This window comes from Lynx rufus, unplaced genomic scaffold, assembly GCF_022079265.1.
Source record: "Lynx rufus isolate CCGP_SWC_20201006 ecotype Redwood Valley unplaced genomic scaffold, mLynRuf1.p SCAF_23, whole genome shotgun sequence".
NCBI lineage: Eukaryota > Metazoa > Chordata > Mammalia > Carnivora > Felidae > Lynx > Lynx rufus.
In genome coordinates, this window is record NW_025814838.1 from 12,307,203 (window position 1) to 12,330,628 (window position 23,426).

A 23,426-nucleotide genomic window follows, 5' to 3' on the forward strand; every position below is an offset into this window, starting at 1 on the left:
CAATTCCTTTTCCTGTGCCCTTCTTCTGGCCTCAGTGCTAAAGCAAGTCCCCCGAGCGTTGGGCCTGTCTTATGGAATGACTGGGCAAAATGCAGTAGAAAGAGTCCTGATGACATCGGCATCAGAGACCTGACTGTGCCCTTGCCTCGCTGTGTGACCTAGGACAAGCTGCTTACCCACTCTGGGCCAGAGTTCCACTTCTGTAATAACCAGGAAGTGATATGTCGTACCCTCAGGATTAGGGGAGGGAAGGTAAAGGAGACAACGCGTGTGAAACGGTGAGCGTAGGGCCTCTACTCCTAAAAAAGTCAACTCTCTCCTTAAAATGTTTTTGTTTGTTTGTTTGGACTCTCTTTCCCCCTGAAGAAAGGGGCATAATGACTCCACGGCTCCCCATTCACAAAGTGCCTCTGAGGCCACATGAAATAATGTGGCCATTGGGATAAAGACCATTAGGAAGAGGGAGAGGGCTGTACTGAGGCTGGCTTGAGGATGTGTCCTCATACCTGGAGATCAGACACTTGATGTCTGGACGTCGGGCCCCAGGGCGCTAGGTCCGGAAATTCAGCACACGTGTTTCTTTTTTAGCCCCGAGCAAAGTTGTTAGCGGGTCCTTGGCAGGGCAAATTCATTTCTTTCTTTCCTAATTAGGAAAAAAAAAAGAGCAGGGACTGAACCAGTGCTGTGGCACCGGTTCAGCGTGCACAACCTTGAGCTGACCTTGCGGTAGATGCATTCTTTTCCAGACTTAACAAAAATGCTCTCTTGTGTTTCAGAATATTCAGCGAGCTCAGAAAATCAGAGTCTAGGCAAATAAGGGAAAGTCAAGAGAAGAAAACCAGAGGGGAGGACAAGAAGGGAAGAAAGTTTTGGTTGAGGCCCTGTCTTTCCAGTTAACTAGAAAGAATGGGAGAGTTAGAGGCAGTATCTGGAAACCTCAGATTAAACAGTCCCACTATGATGATCCTTGGTGGCCAAGAGAGGAAGGTGGTTTGAAAAAGCCATTTGATTAAAAAAAAAAAAAAATCTGCTCATTTTCTAGGAGTACTCTTTTGAAAAAACAATCCTCTGCCCATCTGAATGTATCGGTCATTTACACTTTAGTGTGAATTACTTCAACCAGGTTCATTCTTTGATGTTTGACTCCGATCATTAGCTAGCCACCTTACAATCAGAGTGGGCTTCACCAGAGGATGAAGTGGCTTATATCTGCCCAACAGCTGGTAAGATAACCTGTAAGGGAAGCTTCTAAATCTTTTACTTTAGGTTCTGGTACTGTGAGAGGTACCTATTTCCTTCCTGGAAAGGAAGGTACCTATTTCCTCCTTCCTTCCTGCCCTTTGCCTGATCTTTCTATTGGTAACAAAGCCAGTGATGTCTTAAAAGTAGATGATTTGCAGAGAAACTATTCTGTGTGGTTCTATAATGGTGGGTTCGTGTCATTAGGCACGTGTCCAAACCCATAGAGCGCACAACACCAAGAGTGAACTCTGGTGAGCTCTGGACTTTGGGTGATGGCTGTGTCAGTGTATTCATTGATTCTAGCAAGCGTAACGCTCCAGTGGGGGACGTTGGTGGTGACGGAGGCTGTGCACCTCGAGCTCCAGGGGGATAGAGGAACTCAGTGTTCTTTCTGCTCTGTTCTTTCTGGGTTCAGGTCATGATTTCATGGTCTGTGGGTTCGAGTCCCTTGTTGGCCTCTGTGCTGACAGAGAGAGGCCTGCTGGGGATTCTCTCTCTTTCCCTCTCTTTCTGCCCCTACCCCTTCTTGCACCCTCTCTCAAAATAAATAAATAAACTTAAAAAAAAAATAGAGGAGGGGCGCCTGGGTGGCTCAGTCGGTTGGGCATCCAACTTCGGCTCAGGTCACGATCTCGCGGTCCGTGAGTTCGAGCCCCACATCGGGCCCCTATGCTGACAGCTCAGAGCCCGGAGCCTGTTTCAGATTCTGTGTCTCCCTCTCTCTGACCCTCCCCCATTCATGTTCTGTCTCTCTCTGTCTCAAAAATAAATAAACGTTAAAAAAAAAATTAAAAAAAAAATAGAGGAGTCCAAATACACCTGAGTTTGGACCTTGGTGGGAAAACTCAGTTTTTCTCTTTCTGTCTTGCCATCTGAATTCTTTCTTGCATCCTCTCAGGAGTAGATGGAGCGAGTGGCCAGCGTTTGAGGCCCGGCCCAGCTCCGTCCCGGTGGCACGACCCTGGGCAGGCCTCCCTGGTAAATGACCCAGAGCTGCAGAAAGACACCCGCAGAGCACCGGGGGCAGTGGTTTCCAGCGGCTCACTGTCCCCGTGTCTTTCAGAGGCGAGTCTGGAGCCGGGAAGACGGAAAACACCAAGAAGGTCATCCAGTACCTGGCCGTGGTGGCCTCCTCCCACAAGGGCAAGAAGGACACAAGCATCACGGTGAGTGCAGCACCCCTCCGTGGTTGTGGTCGTGACCTAGCACACGGGTCTCTGGGCTCTGGTGAGAGGGCCAGGCCCATATTTACCGGCCCCTTGCCCCAGCAACTCACAAGGGTGGTCTTTTCCCACCCGGGTGGGCCCTTAGGGCCTGGCTGCTTCCTCGCCTCAGCCAGGATCATCGTCCTGAGGGTCCTGTTCCATGAGACGGGACGAGCCCTCTCCTGCCACCGCAGGACCCTTGCTTCACCTCAGGGCTTCCCAAGTACTGGGAACTGCCATCTTGGACCAGTCCGTTCTCTGCTGTGGGGCTGCCTTAGGCGCTGCAGGACTTTGAGCAGCCTCCTGGCCTCTCCCCAGGAGAGGCTGTCCCAGGTGGTGACAAACGAAAACGTCTGCAGGCATCCCCAGGTGCCCCCGATTGAGAACCACTGCTGTAAACTCCCTAGAGCTGAGACGCACCTGTCCCTCTTCCACGTGCCCCTTTGGGACCCCAGGGCCTGGGAATACCAGCGTCACCCAGCTCTGGGCTTTGGTCCAGCTCAGTTGCCCGAGTATCAGCTGGGTGGCGGGCATCGTGGGATGGGGTCCGGTGCTGAGTCCGAGCGATGCCGTCATTCTAACCCACCGGGCTTCCAGACGCTTGGGGAGGAGAGAGACTGTCAAATAACCATGCAGATAAACCCACGCTGCCGCAGTCTGGGGGCTCGGAAGGAAAAGAAGAGTAGGTTTCTGGAATCCTCCCTTCCTCGGCCCGTCCCTCGCCTCCTCTGTCTTAGCGCTGACTCATCTGTCCCACAAGAGGGGACACTCAGTGGGGCGCTCTGTCTCAAGGTCTAGGGCCGGGGAGATGGCAGAGTGGATCCTTACGACAGCTTTTGGGGGGGGGGCCCGGTTCCTGCCGTTCCGGGTCTTGCTCTCCAGCCCTCGCAAGTGACTCAGTCACGGGGACAGCTGGCCTGGAGGCGCTGGGGGAGCGGGCACGGGCGCTGGAACCCTGCGGGAGACTCAGGGTCCTGCCTTTCCCCGCTGTCTCTGGCACAGCGTGTAGGAGCCTAGAACCCCACAGCTAAGTTTACCTGGCAGTTAAACGTTGCTTCCTGCCGTCTTTTCCCTCCCTGTAATCGTAATTTGACATAAGAAATAATAACGCTTAATAACTGGTCTTTACCAGGTGCCTACGATGTGCCAGACGCTTTGTTCTCTGTGCGCGCAGACGCGTCTCAGACGCGTCTCATTGATGACGTTTTAAAGAGCCCCCCCTCGGCCCCAGCAGTTACAAAGCCTTTTGCGATGTCTCAGTCGCTGAGAAGTGTTAAAAGGGAGCAAGCAATACCGAAAGGCCACGGGATCAAAGGAAAGCTGCTGCCTCCCTAGTTATCTCGGGGAATCCAGGCTGTCTGGTGGGGGTGGGGAGGGGGCGGGGAATGGAAATCCTAATTCTCCAGACCCCGACGCGCGTGTGATTGAAATAACACTGACGTTTCTTTTATACTGTATCGTTCAACCACAGCAAGGCCCATCTTTTGCCTACGTGAGTAACTGAGAGTGTTTTCCTGGTGTGGACGGGAGGCACAGAGTGTATTAGGCCTGCATGCTCCTGACGCACCCACTGAGTCCCGTAGCTGATGGTAGAAGGGGCCCTCGAGTTTCCCAGCCCAGACCCAGTTCCCCGGAGTGCAGTCCTGCGGCGGTCGGATGCCAGGGTGTGGTGCGGGGGCCCGTATACCAGCCGCAGGACCCCCGTCGGAATGCCCCAGGGTGTCCTCCAGCCAGGAACGGATGTCCCCAGTTCAGAACGAATCTCCTCGCCCTTCCCATGAACGCATCTGCCACCGGTTCCCCTGACTGGACCGCCCCAGAAGCGTCTGTCCCATCTGGTTGAGCGTTTCAGGACTGCCTGTCCCTAAAGCTTCCCTGGCTTGATTGACAGTTAACGGCCCTGCTGTGGCATGCCTTCCTCCCTCCTCCCTAAATTTCTTCCCTGAGCCCTGCCCCCCACGCACCAGTGTGCCCTTGTGCATGTGTGTGCAGTGTGTGTCTGTCTTTGCATGCTCGTTGCTTGACCCGAGGCTCTAGAGCCGGGAGACTTGGGGTTTGCGATGCCCTGGCTTTGGTGGCACGGTAAGGCCCCAGCTACGCGACACACGACAGGGTCCTGCGTGGACCTCTGCAGATATAAACTCGTCTCTAACGCAGAGCTTCGGGGGGCTGACGTATGGGTCCCATTCTGGAAGAGACCCTCAGGAGCCCTAGCATGTGCTAGGATCACATCTTAGTTAGCTCCTGGGAGGCAACGGCATGGGTGGATCAGAAGGACAGTTGGGATTCTTGTTTGGGATCTGCTCCTGGGTGACCTTGGCCAAGTCACTTAACTCCTCTGAGCCACAGTCTCATCATCCATACCATGAATGGATTGGATCAGACCCCCATGTTTAAAGCCCCCCCGAGAAGGATCTTTTGGTCCCACCAGCTGGATTTCCCATTCTAGAAAGGGAATCTTTCTCGGTGGATATTGGGACCCCAAGTTTGGGTTGACAGGAGTAATCCCTTTAGTTTTCTTCCCACCAGCCAAGGAGAGCCCCGTGCTCTCCTCGTACGTGTCCGCGGGTCCGCTCAGATGGGTTCATCTCTGGGAGCTGCAGAGAGCATGTGGAGAAATTAACACTGTCCCCTTTAGGGACAGCTTACCCATGATGCCCTCCCCGTGCACAGCAGCCCAGGGAGAGAGCTGTGTGCTCCTTTCCCCCTCTAGAACCATTCCTGGCTTCTCTTTAGCCCTGGCCTGCTGGCCTGAGCAAAGGGGCTGGGAGCACAGCAGAGGGAACGAGGAAAAAACCCTCAGAACCCAGCCTTTCCCCCGGGGGAGACCTGGGGGAGGAGCTTGGACGGGAGGCCACTGGACCAGTCTGCAACTGCCGTGTTTTGGGGCTAGGCAAAAGCAGCTCATCGCTTTCCCGGCATGCGTTACCTCGTTGGCCCTTTCCCGCCATGATTAATCACATGACCGCGTTTGTGCACAGGAGACCCCCTCAGAAAGGGCCGGTGGGCTGTGTACAGTCTCAGCTGCATTTAACCTGATGAATGAAGCTCAGGCAACCTGCTTTGAAGCTTTTTCCTGCCAGTCAGTTAAAAGTATTCCCCGCAGGTTTTGTATTCTCTATTTGTCTTTCATAAAAGGCTTCAGGCAACTCGTCCTGAGAAAAGAAAAATTGCAACTTAAAAAAACAAATCACACTAAAACCGTCAGGAGAGGGATTGTAGTGGTTTAGCTTGAAGACAGATGCTTGTTAAACATGAGCAGTAGCAGGACCGCCGTGGACAGCAGGGCAGGTTGTGCACTGCACAACTCCAAGGAGCAGAATTCATTACGATATAAATGACATCCCCAACATTGTGCAGCGGTTCTGAGTGAAATGGCATTGTATAGATGAGCAAGCCCTGGTCAAAAAGTGGCCTTGCTAGGGATCCGGTGTCCTAGCTATCAGAGAGCCCAGCCAGTGGCTTCTCTCCTGAAATCCTTGAGCAAACCTGGACATGGGCATTGGAGTCTCAAACAGCGCAGGCTATAGGATAGGAGAGAACCTGTAGATTAAGGGCAGAGTTTGGGGACAACATCCGTCTAGGGCAGAACCGTCAGTGCCTGGGTTACTTTCTCCATTAACTAGATGTGGGTAACTTTTAGGGTGAGCTGGAGAAGCAGCTTCTACAAGCAAACCCGATTCTGGAGGCTTTTGGCAACGCGAAGACGGTCAAGAACGACAACTCTTCACGGTTTGTAAGTAGCAAAACTCCTGTGGCGTCCTCCCCTGCCCGAGAATGCAGAGTCTGTGCATGCAGGGGGCCCGCGACGGAAGGGGTGGAGGGCGCACATCACAACAGCATTTTGTTCCGTATCTTCGGTCCTGCCTCAACCTTCCGGTGCCGCAAGGAAGGGCTCCTGCCCCACATCCCCTCGTTCGTTCGTTCGCTCTTCACTCAACGGTTAGCCAGTGAGCATCTGTTGTATACTAGGCACCTGTTAGGCGTTTGACGTTTATTCAGTAGACGTTTACTGGGCACCTAGGAGGTGCTGGACGCTTAACCCAGTGCTCATTCAAAACGCAAATTGGGCACCCACTGTGTCCAGGCACGTACATCCTTCAGCAAGTATTTATTAGGCGCCTACTGTATACAGTCACTCGTATGCTTTTACGGGCACCATTCTCTTTTGTTTTCTCAGTGGCTCGGTTAGTTATTAGGCACCCACTGTGTACTAAGATGCTGCACTAGGCTCACAGGATTGTAGCAAGCAGTGCAGAAGCTGTTCCAGCCTTCATGAAGTTTGTGGTCTAGTTGGGGAGCTAAGAGTCCCCGCCACCTTCCCACAGATGCGTCCCGGGGCTCCAAGGGTCTCCCTTTCTCCCTTGAGCCTAAGGAGGGGGCAGGAGAACCCTGAGAGTGGGTGGTCAATGACATGAAGACATGGCCCACATGTCCCAAAGAGGAGGATTGATTCCCAGCTGGATGAACTTGACCCTGGTGGGTTGTGGCTGAGCCGGCATGCTTCTGGGGTGGGGGCAGGGAGGGAGCCCTCCAGCCACCGGCTGCCCCAAAACTTGCCTTCTCCTTACTTATGGTTCTACCTCTCAGGAGCAGTATCCCATTGGGCGGGTCGTACTACCTTGCCCAGCCTCAGTTTTCCCACCTTGCAAATGGGGATAACCAGAGCCACCTGGGTGGCTCGGTCGCTTAAGTGTCCGACTTGAGCTCGGGTCATAATCTCACGGTTCGCGAGTTTGCGCCCGACATCGGGCTCTCTGCTGTCAGCGTGCAGCCTGCTTCAGATCCTCTGTCCCCTTCTCTCTCTGCCCCTCCCCCACTTGCACGCACGCTCTCTCAAAAATTTAAAAAACATTTAAACGAATAAACAAACAGGGGTTGCCATGACTGGCCGAGGGCCAGTGCAAGAGCCAAATGAAATTGATTTGCCAATGTGTTTCACATCGCGAGGCCTGGATCCTCCCCCAGCTCAGCTGGTGGTAGTTCCTTCCGACATGCTGACCTGTGAGATTCTGAGTGTTTGCAAGAAACTCTCTCTGTCCCCCCACTCCCACCCCCAAATGCTCCCCGACATGTCTCCACTTGCCTGCAGGGTGGGGGGTGAGGAGCTGAGGCTGGGGAGCCCCCCGTGAACCGTGTTTTCCTGTTGGCAGGGCAAATTCATCCGCATCAACTTCGATGTCACTGGTTACATCGTGGGAGCCAACATCGAGACGTGTATCCTCTGCTGAGCCTGGGCCACGCGGGACCCGCCCCATAACCCACCTCCTGCCCTAGAGCCTGAGAGGCCCAAGAAAGGTGGCAGAGCGGCCCCTCCGTCCCCAGGCTCTTGGGCTCCTTCCAGAACAAATCTGCCTGGGGTTGTTGTGGTCCCACAAATGCGGACCCCGGTTGTGAACCCCAAACAGCTTGCCTTCGATTCTGGGTTGACGTCTCCTTAGCCGAGTTACCTTGGGCCAGTTACTCGACCTCTCTGTGCCTCGTCAGTGGAGTGGGGGTGATAATACTGCCTGCCTCTCAGAGGGATTGTGAGAATGAATTAACTCATGTACGGCTCTTAGAACCACACGAGGGGCAGAATGAGGCCGGTTGAGGATTGGCTTTTGCGTGATCGTGCCTTCATCCTCCTTGAGCCGTGGACCCCTGGTGCTGCTTAGGGAGCTGGTCTGTGACCGGTGTCCAGCCCAGAGATAGGAAAAGGTGGAGGAAGAATCTGCCCCCAAGGAGAGAGTCTGGTTGGCAGAGCGGAGCCCCTTGGAAATGTCTGGACTCGGGGACCAAGTCTATGGTCCAGTGACGGATCCCCTGAGAAGCATGGCAGGTGCCTCTCAGGCCCCAGGACGTTGTATTTTTATTGCTGCTTGCAGAGCATTTGCTTGGCTCCTGGGACCCTGGGGAATGTTCTAGTTGCATTTTGGTGCCCTGGATGAGGGGGGGATTTGGAGTGGCTCCGGTCTCCGTCCATTCTCAGCTCTGCCTCATTTGCTGTGGGGCTTGGGGCAAGTCACTTGACCTCTCTGAGCCTCATTAAAAAAAATTTTTTTTTAATGTTTATTTACTTTTGAGGGACACAGAGAGAGAGAGAGAGCAAGTGAGCCCGAAGCAGGCTTCAGGCTCTGAGCTGTCAGCACAGAGCCTGATGCAGGACCCGAACCCCCGAACCACGAGATCATGACCTGAGCCAAAGTCGGACGCTTTCCCGACTGAGCCACCCAGGCGCCCCTCTGAGCCTCACTTTTGCCACCAGTGAAAGGGGGGTGATAACAGCACCTACCTATGGGGCGGCTCTTAAATTGTCATTTAAATGAAATGACCCGCGTGGCCCTTGGCCCAGGGCTTGGCCGGAAGTGAACGTCCGTGGCTGTCACATCATCGCTCTCTTGGGTCATTTTCCATTTTAATCCACTCAGACATTTTCCCCCCAGAAAATCAGTATTCGTCTGGCCTACGATGTCTGTATTCATCTAGGGAGGCATCCACAGCCATTGGGAGCTCCTTGAAGTCACACGTGAGAACCAGACTCTGTATCACTGTATTAAAATCAGCAAAACCCTAACCGCTAAAGAACAGAGGGCCACGCATTTCTGCTCTGTGCCCCCCAGATCCCCCGGATTAGATGGTGTCCTCTCCCCTGCTCTGCTGTGTCAGGCCATGAAGAGTGGTTTTGCCTCACAAGGCCTCTTCTAATATAGGTCCACAGATTCTAAAACCCAGAAACTTCTGGAAACCAAAACTCGGCTGGCGGTAAAACCCGCCGAGCACACACAAGGCTCTTTGTCGTCTCTTTGTTCCCCGTAGGAGAACAATGACATCTTTGGCTGCAGGACTATCAGTGGGCTCCCTCAGAGCCATTGAGAACCTTCTAGAATGTTCGTAGTATGTCCACAGTGGTCCACAAATCTAGAAACTTCTGAAACTGTTGGGAAAAGAGATTGTAGACCTTGTGGTATTTTTATAACCACTAACCTTACGCAGGGATTGCTGTGGGAGGGGGCGGGGCACCGGCCTGGGCCCTGGGCTCACTGGGTGTCCTGGAACTCTGGCCCGACTCTGGGAGCTGCCCCGAGCTTCCACGGGGGTGCGGATGAGCAGGAGCTGGGCACTGGCGGGCCGGTGGAGCTCGGATTCTTGAGGCTTTACAGGCACAGCTTCCCGTTGGTTCGGTGGGAAGCGGGCCCCGGGCCTCCAGCCAGCCCAGCCACGCTGACACCAGGTGCCCTTTCTGGGCAGAGATGCCCCCTCTCGGGGGGAAGAAGAAGAAGATTCTGTCTTACAGTCTGTTCTCCGGTCCCTTCACACACGCTTCTCAGCTGTTCGTTTCTGGTGTTGGTGGCAAATCCTGGGCAGAGGCCCCGTCCCTCAGCTTCCGCCCTTCGGGTCAGGGACCGGGACGGTGTGCTCCCTGCGTCGCCTGCTCGACACACAGACCTCCCGGTGCTTCCCAGGCCTGCTGACCTGGAATTCCGGGGGTGGGCCGGCGACCTGGGTGTTTACGGGCCTTCTAAGGCCGCACAGATGGCAATGGGCTCAGGAGGGAGAGGCAATTGCCGGCCGGTTTTAGGGCTCCGGGAGGGCCTGCCCCACGGTCCTGCAACATCACACTTAAGGAGAAGAGATCTACCTGGTGCAACCTCCCAGCCGCCCGTGTGCCCTCCGCCACCCTCCGGGACCCCCGTGGTCTCCCTGCCCCTGCACAGGGCAACAGACCTTCCTTTCCTTCATTAGGGCTGTGTTCGTGTTCCCTTTCCCCAGGCTAGTTGAGCCCCAGCCCCTTGGCCAGGGTGGTTTTGGCCACCCACACATGGCTTTGCCACCTGCTAGCTGTGTGCTCTCGGAAAACGACCTCCTTCCCTGAGCCTCCGTTTCCCTATATTGAAGATGCAAATAATATTTGCCTTTACTTCCCACGATAGTTGGTGAGGCTTAAAAGAGCCCACCCCCCTCCCTCAGTTGGTGAGACAGGGATGGGGAGGAAGGTTGGGTTCCCGAAAGGAGACACTCTGTGGTATCCCTGGAGTTCTTAACTCCTCCCAAACCAGATCTGCTGGAGAAGTCTCGGGCCATTCGCCAAGCCAGAGACGAGAGGACGTTCCACATCTTTTACTACCTGATTGCTGGAGCGAAGGACAAGATGAAAAGTAAGTGACCTGTGAGGATGCATCACTGTGGGGGGGGGGCGGGAGCAGTGGGGGGTGGGGTTCAGCCCTTCCCATGGGCAATATGTAAACCAGTGGGCATAGCTGTGTTACTATAAAACTTTATTTACAAAGTAGGCAGTATGCCATAGTTTGTTCACCTCTGTGGTAGGAAAAAAAAGTATTTTTACGGAGGTATAACTAACATATAACATGTTACTTCCAGGTATACAACGTGATGATTCTATATTTGTATATATTGCAAAATGGTCACCACAGTACGTGTGGTTAACATCTGTCAATGGTAGGGGAGATACTTTTCCCATAAATGCAATATACTGTGTACCAGATTCCAGTAGGAAATTGCATGTATGTCTGAACTTACCGCAATTTGCTAACCAACCCCCCCTTTTTTTTTTGCATATGCTTAAAAGAATATGCAAATCACATACCTGAAAAAAAGGAATCTACCAGTGGATATGGGTACATAGTGCAGTCTAAATTCTAGTAATAATTTTAAGACTGAAATGTTATGAAGACAATCCAGACTTTGCTTCCCATCGGTTTTGTGGCCCAGGATTCGTCCTTTTGCTTAAGAAAATCGCCAACAAAGATGTGTGTGCTGGTACCTTTGCTGTGATGAGGCGTATTTCAAGGTTCAGCCGCTGGGGGAAAGTGAGGAGGTGCCAAACATATGCGGTACCTTGGAAATTAGATTGTCAGTTACAGTGTGGGACCTTATGAGGTGGCTTAGGGAGAATGATCCAGTTTTGTGCTCTGTCCCTAGTCTTTAAGGCTAACTACTGAAATTCTTACAGGCCGTTTTTATTCTTGATGATAGATCTGGAAAACGGTGAGGCTTTTAGAGAAGATCAGATATCTGTCAATTTACCCACAGTCTGCGAAATGAAATCTTGGCAAAGACCCAGGTCCTTGTGACTTTAATCAGGCATCAAGGCTAATCCACAGGCTGGAGTTATCTGGTGTCTTGGGTCACTTTAACATCAGGCACCTTCCAAGTGACTTGACCCATAAAAGACCTTTATTTAAAAAGAAAAGCATCTCATTGACTTTCCTCCAAAAATATTCAACCAAATCCAGCCTCATTAAAGATTGATCTGGAAGAGGACGCTTGATGTGCCAGAGGGTGTCCTAAAAGCAAAGAGCACAAGAAAAAGGGAAGCAGTTATAAATTTGGGGAGAGAAAGGGGAAGAGAGAGCTGAGTAGCAACAACTAAGTGTAACCACAGAATATACTTTACAGAGAACAATGTTTCATGATAAACAATGTTTCATGATAGGAACAAGGAGTCGCCACCAATGTTTCATGATAGGAACAAGGAGTCGCCACCAATGTTTCATGATAGGAACAAGGAGTCGCCACCAATGTTTCATGATAGGAACAAGGAGTGGCCACTCATGATAGGAACAAGGAGTCGCCACCAATGTTTCATGATAGGAACAAGGAGTCGCACCAATGTTTCATGTAGCGACTTGACTGGAAATAGTTGGAGGTGAGGGGAGGGGGTGTGAGAGAGCTAAATCTTTATCCACCATTATAGAGGGGTCAGTAGGTAAGATCTCATCTTGAAATATCCAGAAATAGCCTATTATACGTGATATGGAAACATAACATTATAACTTATATAAGCCCATGTAATATGGGACATGTTATATAGTATATACAAATGTATGTTACATGTGATTAAATTAAAGCTATTATGTAGAGATCGTGGTAAGTGCCGGAAGAAACAGCCCAAAGAGTTAAAAGCAGTGCTATAGGGTAAGGTAGGAATTGGAAAAAGGGCAGACAGGGAATGGTTTTTATTATAAACCTTTTGGTAGTAGTTGATTTTTAAAATTCATGGGAATTAGCGATTTGATAAATTTATTTATTTTTAATTTTTTTTAAACATTTACTTATTTTTGAGACAGAGAGAGACAGAGCATGAACAGGGGAGGGTCAGAGAGAGAGGGAGACACAGAATCTGAAACAGGCTCCAGGCTCTGAGCTGTGAGCACAGAGCCCGACGCGGGGCTCGAACTCAGACCGTGAGATCATGGCCTGAGCCTAAGTCGGACGTTTAACCGACTGAGCCACCCAGGCGCCCCAGCGATTTGATAAATTTTCACAAATAGATGGATAAGGATTGATCTTGCTTTTCAGGCAGCGTTGTTCCTAACGGCAGGGTACTCTGGGGCAGTTGAGATAAAGGTGTGCTTTCCTCCAGCTAGCTGCAAGCCTGTGTCAAGGGACATGGCTTAGCAAGGGGAGCCAGCACTGGGTTTTAGCTTCCAGGCACCCTGGAGCAGTGCACAACCTATACCACTGTATTAGGCCAGTGATGGTTGGTGAGGCCTTCTGTGTGATGGAACCAGAAGGAATGTTTTAAACCGTCCAAGTCTTGGGACAGGTTCCTGCCTCATGTTCAAAGTCCATCCTCCTGACCACCACCCCATCTTCCTCTCCTTCCAGATGACTTGCTTTTGGAGGGCTTCAACAACTACACATTTCTCTCCAATGGCTTTGTGCCCATCCCGGCTGCCCAGGATGATGAGATGTTCCAGGAAACCCTGGAAGCCATGGCGATCATGGGCTTCAGTGATGAGGAGCAGCTGTGTAAGTCTTCATGCCTTCAGGCTGGGTGCCGGCGAGGAGGCCCGGATTCATGCCCTCTGGGCCACTAACTTTAGTTAGAGAGCCTTCCCGGGTAAGGACAGATTTCTGCTTGCTGAATTCTGCTCCGCCCCTCCCCACCCCCGCCCTCCAGACACCCTCAAAAAAAAAAAAAAAAAAGAAGAAGAAGGAAAGTGAACATTACCTTAAGGTAGCTTATTGGTGTTTTAGAAAAGTGGCTTCATATGTTAGGGTTTTTTCAGTTACAAATGACCCAAATTGGCTTAAGCGAAAAGGAAAATGATCTCACAGAGCTGGAAAGTTCAGGGATATGGGTTTCAGGTACAAGGAGTTCGATGGGCTCAAAGAGTGTCTCTGGAACCTGGTCTCTCAGCAGTATTGTCTTTAGGTAGGCTGCAGTTTCTTGGGTCAGAATGGCTGCCGTAGCGCCAGCCCTTACATCCCTTGGGTTTATGTCCAGCAGGAAAGAACAGATTGGAATCCCTGCCTGAGTCCCTGAATGGAGTAGGCTGATATTTCTTAGGTGCATATTCCTGAGTTATTCACAATGATCGGGGTTATGGAAAACTCTGAGAGGCTTATGTTATGGTCTCTACTCCATTTTGGAGCTGGAAACAGAGAGGTTGTTGGTCTCGTCAAGAACGCATGGGCAGAGGATAGGCAGGGAGTGGGGGGCATATCTGAGGCAGCGGGTTTACTTGTTCTCTTCCTGGAAAGGCAGTTCTGGTGACAGGCCAGTACCGATCAATGTCACCAGCCCGTGACCAAGAAACACATTTGGTTCTGAGATCAAGAAAGCCCAGAGAGATAATCTTGGTTTCCACACTGGGCTTTAAGAAATTCTTTGCCTTCTGGGTTAGACGTGCCCCAGTGTTCAAGGTTAATCTCTTTTGGGAACACCAGGACATGGTTGTGGAAAATGTTTCTTCCTTCCCACGCCCACACCCCTTTGGAGCCCCAGAATAGTGCTAGGGTTGCTGCGATGCAGCACAGAGGGAGGGACAGCTTCCCCGGAGATAACTGGGGGCCCAGAAAAAAAGGCTCCGTGGGTCAGTTGACAAATGGGTGGTGGTTGTGGATTTTGGCCAGAGCCCCACATCAGAGCCCAATATTAACAGCATCCCTTCCTGAATGGCATGGGCTCTCCCAGAATGATTCACTTTATTTGGGACACGAGTCCTTTTTACTTCTGATCTTGGCTTTGGAAAAAACAAAACAAAACAAAACAAAACTACACACATGAACAGCTAACGATTAAATACTTGCTGTATGCCAGACATATGCGAGAGCCTCTTTTCAAAAAAAGGTACCAAGGTGTCCAGTTTTAAATAATAAAAAAAAAAGAAACGAACAAACTAAAACTTTGACCAGTGAGGATTTACTCAATTATCATTTGGCCTTAAGAAAGAAATCGATAGGGTCTTCTAAATTGTTTTAGAACAGTATTGACTCATATGGAAATGGTTCTAATACATTTAAAGCAAAGATGTCAGGTGACACAGCAGTAGAAGTGCTTTATATGCATTATTTAGTATTTTTTTTTAATTTTAATGTTTATTTATTTTTGAGAGAGACAGAGACAGAGTGTGAACAGGGGAGGGGCAGAGAGAGGGAGACACAGAATCCGAAACAGGCTCCAGGCTCTGAGCTATCAGCCCAGAGCCCGCCACGGGGCTCGAACTCACAACCCATGAGATCATGACCTGAGCCAAAGTCGGATGCTTAACCGACTGAGCCACCCAGGCGCCCCCATTATTTAGTATTGAAAGAACCCGACGATGTGGCCACTGTTATCCCCAGTGTGCAGATGAGGAAACTGAGGCACAGAGAAGTGAAGGAACTTGCCCAAGGACACAGAGCTGGAAGAGCTAGGACTCCCTCTGGGGCCTCAGGGACTCCCAAGCCCCACTGTGTGGTCGTCTGTGCTCTGTTTTTGTCTGTGGGGATGTGGTTTTTGTCCTTTAAACCCTTCCAAAAATCCCTGTCAGAACCAAGGTATGGGAATTGAGGCTAGAAGGAGCCCAGTGTATTCTGAAACGTGGACTCGTGGCATTACTAGTCACGTGGAATCCCACTGCAGGATGTTTTGCTTTCTCTGATCCTTTCAGCTCTCCTGATGACTTTCAAGGAAGAGAGTAGCAGAGTGGCACCCACTAAGTCCTCAGCCCCTCTCTGGTACTTGCTAATGTCCCCTTTCACCCCAGAGAGCAGACTCCAGGCCTGGCATCTTGCTGGAATTTGATAATATTATTCCTTTTCCTGTATTTCTTTTTATAGTTGCCATCTATTTATGGCAAGGGAAGTTGATTTTTTTTAATGTTTTTATTTATTTTCAAGAGCGAGCATGAGCAGGGGAGGGGCAGACACAGAATCGGAAGCAGGCTCCAGGCTTTGAGCTGTCAGCACAGAGTCCGATGCGGGGCTCGAACTCATGCGCCGTGAGATTATGACCTGAGCTGAAGTTTGGACGCTTGACCGACTGAGCCACCCAGGTGCCCCAAGGAAAGCTGATTTTGCATTTGTGAAATCATTTCCTAGTAAACTGCAGGAAAGAGAAGTAAATGAATGATTAGAAAAATGCACAGCAGCCCCAGTTAGAACGCCAGAGCTGCTCCCAGTGCCCCACCGAGAAGCTGAAGGAGAATGGGGCTGAGCGGGGGGGATCAGTCCAAGCCCTGGAGCTTCGTGGGGCCCCAGGAACCACCCACTCTGGTTCCTGGAGCTCTTGTGAGGGACAAGTACTTGCCCAGGCCACACAGAAAGTTAGCAGCAGTAGAGGACTGGAACCATAGTAACATCCCAGCAACTGATGTTTCTTGGGTACTGACTGCGTTGAGGCGCTTTGCGTTTACTCCACATGACGATCCTAGGAGGTGGATGTTTTGATGGGCCTTCAAATGGTGAAACAGGGGCCCAGAGAGGCTGATACCTGACTTGAGGTCACACAGCTAGTAAGATTAGGGCCAGGATACGAACCCCCTGGCAGCTAGCTCCGGCACCCAGACAGACCCTCCCAGGGACTGTCTAGATCCATTTCCCAGATGTCCTCATTTGTAAGTGACTCCACTTCCAGGTCCCAGCCATATTATCGTTGGCTGACAATTATTGTGCACAGTGTAGATTTCTGTAGCCCTATACTGCTTGAACTTTGTCCGAAACAACAATTTCTGTACAATCACTAATTGTATGTCCTTACTATTTCTAGTAAGTTAGAATAAATGCCTAACGATCCAAACTTTTGGAAAGTTTTGCCCGTCACCTAGAATCATCCGTTCTGGGTACCCTTGGCAGTGCTCAGGCCTCGTGTTAGAAAACCCTCTTTCTTATTCTTCTGTAAATAAGGGCGGTAAGTCCGTTCGCTGTGGCTACTCGAACAAATAACCACAGACCTGGTGGCTTCAAACAACAGAAACTGATTTTCTCACGGCTCTGGAGGCCACAAGCCCAAAGTCACAGTGTTGGCACAGCTCGCTCCTTCCGGAGGCTGTCAAAGAAAACCCACCCCGTGCCTGCTTCCAACTGGGCGTGTCCTCTCCTCTTCTGCTACCAGGACACCTGTCATTGGATTTGGGGCCCCCCAGGTTCATCCAAAATGATCTCACCTGAGATCCTTGACTTAGTTACCTCTGCAGGGCTCCTCTTTCTGTGGAAGTTCACGTTCCCAGCTTCTGGCTGGACACATCTTCTGGGGGCCCGTGTACAAGCCACTCTAGGTGGCTGTTCAGTGCCCGCTGGGCCAGGCTCCTTGCTTGCCTCCACCGTCTGGACAGAAACTTCTTGAAGCACGTGCTCCAGTTTGCAGACGGGGAAACTGAGGCTCAGCACGGTGCAGCTGGGGTTTTCTAACTCCAGAGTGCCTGGTTTCACTCACTGCCCCAGACCGCCAGCCCTCGCCGCCCTTGCGTTTGGTGTAGCCCCTTCCAGCCACTTTGCTGCCCACTGGTACTCTTTTGGATGGTTCAGTTCCTGCGGCCTGAGTATGGTGGCCATTCTTCCATTTCTGTGATCCCATTATCGGTACCAGAAAAAGCAGCGCGATGGGGCCTGAGCCCACAGGGAGGGATCGACCTACACAGGCTTCAAAGTTGTTTTAAGTTGGCTCCCAGCATTTAAAGATGAGTAGGTTTCACATTAAGAATCTGGGTTTCCATCCGCTTTGGATACATCGGCCTGGGAGCAGCACTGGGCTTGCTGCATGACTGGAGTCCAGCTGTACCCCTTCAGGTGGGGTTGTGGCTCCCATGCGTCCCTACAGTCCCCCTCAGTTTGCTTTATTCATTTAGACCAGTGGTTCTTAATCTGCGGAGGTTGGCCTCCTAGGGGGCGTTTTTTGTTCTCAGAACTCAGAAGAGGGAACGCTACTGACACCTAGTGGTGGGAGACCAGGCGTGCTGCTGAACATCCTACAGACAGGCACAGGGCAGCCCCATGAGTGATTTATCTGGCCCCCAGTTTCAATAGTGCCAAGGTTGAGAACCCTGAGTTAGACGGCTTCCCTGGGCTCTGGAGTCACTTCAGCAATTCTTAGTTTAAACTTCGAGTTCAGAAACTGTTAGTATAGCGGTGGCTCAGTCGGGTAAGCATCCTACTCTTGTTTTTGGCTCAGGTCGTGGTCTTGTGTTTTGTGAGATCAAGCCCTGCATGGGGCTCTCTGCTGGCAGTGTGGATGGAGCCTGCATGGGATTCTCTCTCCCCTCTCTCTGTGCCCCTCTCCCACTCTTTCTCTCTCTCAAATACATAAACATTGAAAAAAACTATTAGCATAGCACCTAATAGTTTACAAAGCCCATTTAGTATGGTTTTTTTTAATGTTTGTATTAATTAGTCATCTCTCTTTCCATCCATCCATCCATCCATCTGCCCATCATTTACTCCATCCATTTGTCAATCCATTGATCAACCCATCAGTGTATTGATCCATCCATCGATTTATTTATCCATTGTTTACTCCATTTTCCATCCTTCCTTCCATGCTGCACCCCCCATGCATCTTCCCTGTCTCCCCATGTGTATCTGGACCCTTAAGTAGGCTTTGAGAATGCAGAGATGATAGGACAGCCCCCCATTCACCAGTCACTCATGGTCTTGAGGGGATTTCAGACATAGGCGCCATTTTTTTTCTATTTATTTTTAAAATTTTTTTTCAATATATGAAATTTATTGTCAAATTGGTTTCCATACAACACCCAGTGCTCATCCCAAAAGGTGCCCTCCTCAATACCCATCACCCACCCTCCCCTCCCTCCCACCCCCCCATAGGCGCCATTTTAATAGTAACATGGGTTGAGTACGGAGTCAGAAGGGCTCCAAGGGTCTGGGGACACATTATTTTGTCTGGAGACACCTGGCTGTCAAGTGGGAAAAAATTTCCCCCTTCTCAATCCTCGCATGAGCATCTTGTATACTTAGCCAGACTACATTGAGAAGCACGGGGATTGTTGCTTTGTTTTGTTGCTTTTTTTTTTTTTTTTAATTTTTTTTTTTTTCAACGCGTATTTATTTTTGGGACAGAGAGAGACAGAGCATGAACGGGGGAGGGGCAGAGAGAGAGAGGGAGACACAGAATCGGAAACAGGCTCCAGGCTCCGAGCCATCAGCCCAGAGCCTGACGCGGGGCTCGAACTCCCGGACCGCGAGATCCTGACCTGGCTGAAGTCGGACGCTTAACCGACTGCGCCACCCAGGCGCCCCTACAGTTTTGTTGTTTATAGTGGTAACTCGTTCATTCTTCTCGCTCTATAGTGGGGGTTGACAAACATTTTCTGTAAAGTGTCGCGTAAGTAAATACTTTAGCATTTGTGGGCCATTTGATCTCTGTTGCAACTGTTCAGCTCTGCCCTTGGAGCAGCCAACAGCTATTGACAATACGTAAATGAATCATTATGGCTGTGTTCCAATAAAACTTTATTGACAACAACAAGCAGTGGGCCAGAGTTGGTCCATCGGCTGTAGTGTGCCAGCCCCTGCTTCACTGTGTTCCTTTGAGCACAAGATTGTCAGCAAGCATCTGAACATATTCTGCTACCCCCAGCCAGGTTTTCTACCCTGTTAGCATAGTATTAGATTAGTTTGCCTCTTTCCTAGACTTAGGAGCTCAGAACTGAGTCTTCTTTCGAGAAAGATGTAGGCTGACTCTAAGGTCCCCAATAACTTGTAGATTCTAAACCTCCACGGCCCCTCGGTGTTGAGGTCTGTGCCTTATCTTCTCTTCTGTCCTCATCCAGCCATACTGAAGGTGGTGTCGTCCGTCCTGCAGCTTGGAAATATTGTCTTCAAGAAGGAAAGAAACACAGACCAAGCATCAATGCCGGATAACACAGGTGCTTGCTGCCTTGTTCCCATCACAACATCTGTGATGGGAAGGAGCGTTTGGTTGTTTTTTGGATACGGTTATTAACAAGAGCTAAACTAAGTTATTTTCGCTGACTTCTGTCTGAGACTTCTTACTGCTGAAGATCCTACAGTGGGAAGTTCTTGACTCAGAGTGTGGGCGAGGAAAGCTAATAGTTTTAGATCACACAGGATCCTTAGGGACCATCAGTTCTATAACCCCCTGTTTGTTAATTTTGTTAAGCAAATATTTTTGAGCCTGCACCATACACCAGGCCCTGGGATTCATCGGCAAACTCGACAGGAACAGCCCCATTCCTCACGTGGAGGACACAGACCCCAAGTTTCCCCGCAGTTAGAGTTGCCGGATAAAATAGAAGATACCCAGTTAAGTTCAAGTTTCAGATTCACAACCAACATTTTTTATTATAAAATGTCTCACTCTATAATATATTGTATGTTCCATGCGGTGTTTGGGACCTAACTATAATTTTTAAATGTTGGTTGTTTCTCTGAAATAAAGGCTTAACTAGGCATCCTGGTTTTTTTGTTTTTTTCTCAATATGCCAGCCCTACCTGCTAATACCTGCAGTGTTTTGTGTTATGGAAAGGTTGCTTGGTTATCTATCCCCCGTGCTTGTTGGTGGCTGAGCCGAATGGATAGCAAGTTCCTGGCTTGTCTACCTGTTGTCTGAACACGCCCCACACAGACTATATACTGTGTTGTTTTTGAAGCTCCCCGGAGCTTACCCTCCACAGGCCCTGCCAGTAGTTTCTGGTTTCGCACACTCTGAAATATGGCGAGTTAAAGGTCTCTTCCCACCCAGGAGACAACTTCAGGGAAAGACAAACCAAACAAACAAACAAACAAACAAAACCCCAAAAAAACAAAACAAAAACCAAAAAACAAAAACACACCCCTTGCAAAGACAGGGAAAAAAATCCTGAAACCACACCGCGGATCGTTCACCACGCATAGGCAAGCCATCAGACAAGAGTAGCCTTCGTGTTGAGCAAACAGTAATGGTGGATGATGATTTTCTTTTGAGGACGAGTTTTAAGAGAAGAAATACATGAATATTACAAGAATCCACCATCCAGAAGTGGCATTTGTGAATATGTTCTAATACGGCTTGGTCGTTAACATGAAACAATGTAGCCCACGTTGACGTCCCAGTCACCTCCTTGTCTCCCGGCAACCACAGCTGTATGTTACTATGTCCCCTTCCAGTTGTATTTTAGGCTTTTCACACACATGTATCTAAACCATATATAGTGTTGCTTTGTGAGTGTGATTTTAATGTACATAAGTGATTTCACCTGGGAGTCAGCATTCTGCAACTTGTTTTTCTCTCTGCTCACCCTTGTCTGGATCAGGGTTTTTCAACAGTAGCGCCCCCTGGTGTGACAATCAAAAATATCTCCAGACATGGCCTGATGTCCCCTGGGGGCAAAATTATCCCCAGTTGAGAAAGAGAGTCGTTCCCTTTAACTGCTGTTTGGTATTCATGGTACATTTGTTCGTTCCCATATTAATGGACATTTAAGTAGTTTCCGGTATCTTCCACCACACATAATGATGCAATGCATATCTTGGCATAGTGGGACACATTTATTGGTAGTTGACCATGTGCCAGGCACTTTACGTGTCTTCCCTCGTTTCATCTCATTGACAACCCAACAAGGTACCAAATGGCTGTGTCTTTATGAACTGAGAAAAGCAAGATTCTAGGAAGTTAAATAGCTTTTCCCAAATCACATGGCCCTATCCCACCCCATCATTGCCACTTAGCAAAACATTGGGGATGAGGTCACCAATGACAGCAGTTTTCAGGACCCTTTCATGCTATGTTCACTACATCATGCTCCATTTCTCAAAAAGTATCAATTGCATACACAGATCACAAGTATCCCAGGTGATGTGCCTTCGTTCCTAAGCCTTCTCTTTGGTGATACACTTAATATGCTTTTTTTCTCCATCCAGCTGCTCAGAAAGTTTGCCACCTCATGGGAATTAATGTGACAGATTTCACCAGATCTATCCTGACCCCACGTATCAAGGTTGGACGGGATGTAGTACAGAAAGCTCAAACAAAAGAACAGGTAATGATGCATTTGCTGTTTGTTTTTGTGTGTGACATTTATTCCTGAGCTTGCATATTTTTCTGCAGACTCTTCCATCCATCTGTTCATCCATCTATTCATTCACCCATCCATGCTTCCTTCCTTCCATCTCTCCATCCATCCATCCATCAATCCATCCATCTATCCATTTATCCATCCATTTATCCATCCATTCACCCATCCATGCATCCATCTGTTTATCTATACATCCTTCCATCCACCCATCCATTTATCCGTTCAACTATCTATCCATCTGTTCATCCATCCATGCACCCATCCATGCTTCCATCCGTCCATGCTTCCTTCCTTCCTTCCTTCCTTCCTTCCTTCCATCCATCCATCCATCCACCTGCCCATCCATCCATTTATTCATTCAACTATCCATCCATCCATCCTTCGATTTATCCATCCATTCACCCATCCATGCTTTCTTCCTTGCTTCCATCCATCCATCCATCCATCCACCCATCCCTCCATCCCTCCATTTATCCATCCATTCACCTATCCATCTATCTGTTCATCCATCCGTCCATCCATCCATCCATCCATCCATCCCTCCATTTATCCATCCATTCACCCATCCATGCATCCATCTGTTCATCCATCCATCCATCCATCCATCCATTTATCTATCCATTTACCCACCATCCATGCCTTCTTCCTTCCATCCCTCCATCTATCCATACATCAATCCATCCATCCATTCATCCATCCATCCATCCATTTATCCATCCATTCATCCATTCACCCATCCATGCATCCATCTGTTCATCTATACATCCTTCCATCCACCCATCCATTTATCTGTTCAACTATCTATCCATCTGTTCATCCATCCATGCACCCATCCCTGCTTCCATCCATCCATGCTTCCATCCATCCATCCATCCATCCATCCATCCATCCATCCACCTACCCACCCACCCATCCATCCATCCATCCATTTATTCGTTCAATTATCCATCCATCCATCCATCCATCCATCCCTCCATCCCTCCATCCCTCCATCCCTCCATCCCTCTATCCATTTACCCATCCATGCATCCATCTGTTCATCCATCCATCCATCTATCTTTTTATCCATCTGTCCTTCTCTTTATATCTCATCCCTCCAATACTGGAATACTCAAAGTCCCATGTCAGGTTTTGAAGATCCACTACTGAACAAGAACAGCAGAGTACCTCACTCATGATCTCATCCCGCTCTCTTAGTTGTGCATCCAAAGTCAGAGTTAAAGATACATTTTCAGAAATGACTGTGTACCCTTTCTAGAGGCAGAACTGACTACCTCTAAATTGCCCCTGGGAAGGAACAGGCTCTCCCCTGTTCCAGGTTCTTCTGACAAGAAGCGTTTAATTCTCCACACAGTCATTCCTTAGGTCTGGCCACTCTCTTCCTTACTGCCCCTTTTCTACTAGTTCCAGAGATGGCATAATTTCTTTTTTTGTTGATGTTTATTTTTCAAGAACTGATTACGGGCAGAAGAGGAATAAAAATCTGAGCTGCCAGCCGGGCTCCTATGAAAAGACAGCCCCCTGGAGATGAACCTGTTCCCTCACTTCTCCCCACAGGCAGACTTTGCCGTAGAGGCTCTAGCCAAGGCCACCTACGAACGCCTTTTCCGCTGGATACTCAGCCGCGTGAACAAAGCCCTAGACAAGACCCACCGGCAAGGGGCTTCGTTCCTGGGGATCCTGGACATCGCTGGATTTGAGATCTTTGAGGTACAGCTTGGTGGGATCATGACAGCC

At 49.8% G+C, this 23,426-nt stretch overlaps 1 protein-coding gene across 1 annotated transcript in view; it reads left to right on the plus strand.

Annotated features, from left to right (window-relative positions):
• Nucleotides 1-23,426, plus strand: part of MYH11 (myosin heavy chain 11) — a 126,774-nt gene that overhangs the window by 64,063 nt on the left and 39,285 nt on the right. Inside the window, exons 5-12 of the mRNA XM_047087306.1 lie at nucleotides 2,306-2,408; nucleotides 6,091-6,183; nucleotides 7,601-7,664; nucleotides 10,487-10,585; nucleotides 13,059-13,202; nucleotides 19,445-19,540; nucleotides 21,535-21,653; nucleotides 23,247-23,399. Coding sequence (XP_046943262.1) covers nucleotides 2,306-2,408; nucleotides 6,091-6,183; nucleotides 7,601-7,664; nucleotides 10,487-10,585; nucleotides 13,059-13,202; nucleotides 19,445-19,540; nucleotides 21,535-21,653; nucleotides 23,247-23,399 — 871 coding nt within the window. The remainder of the gene's footprint in view (nucleotides 1-2,305; nucleotides 2,409-6,090; nucleotides 6,184-7,600; nucleotides 7,665-10,486; nucleotides 10,586-13,058; nucleotides 13,203-19,444; nucleotides 19,541-21,534; nucleotides 21,654-23,246; nucleotides 23,400-23,426) is intronic.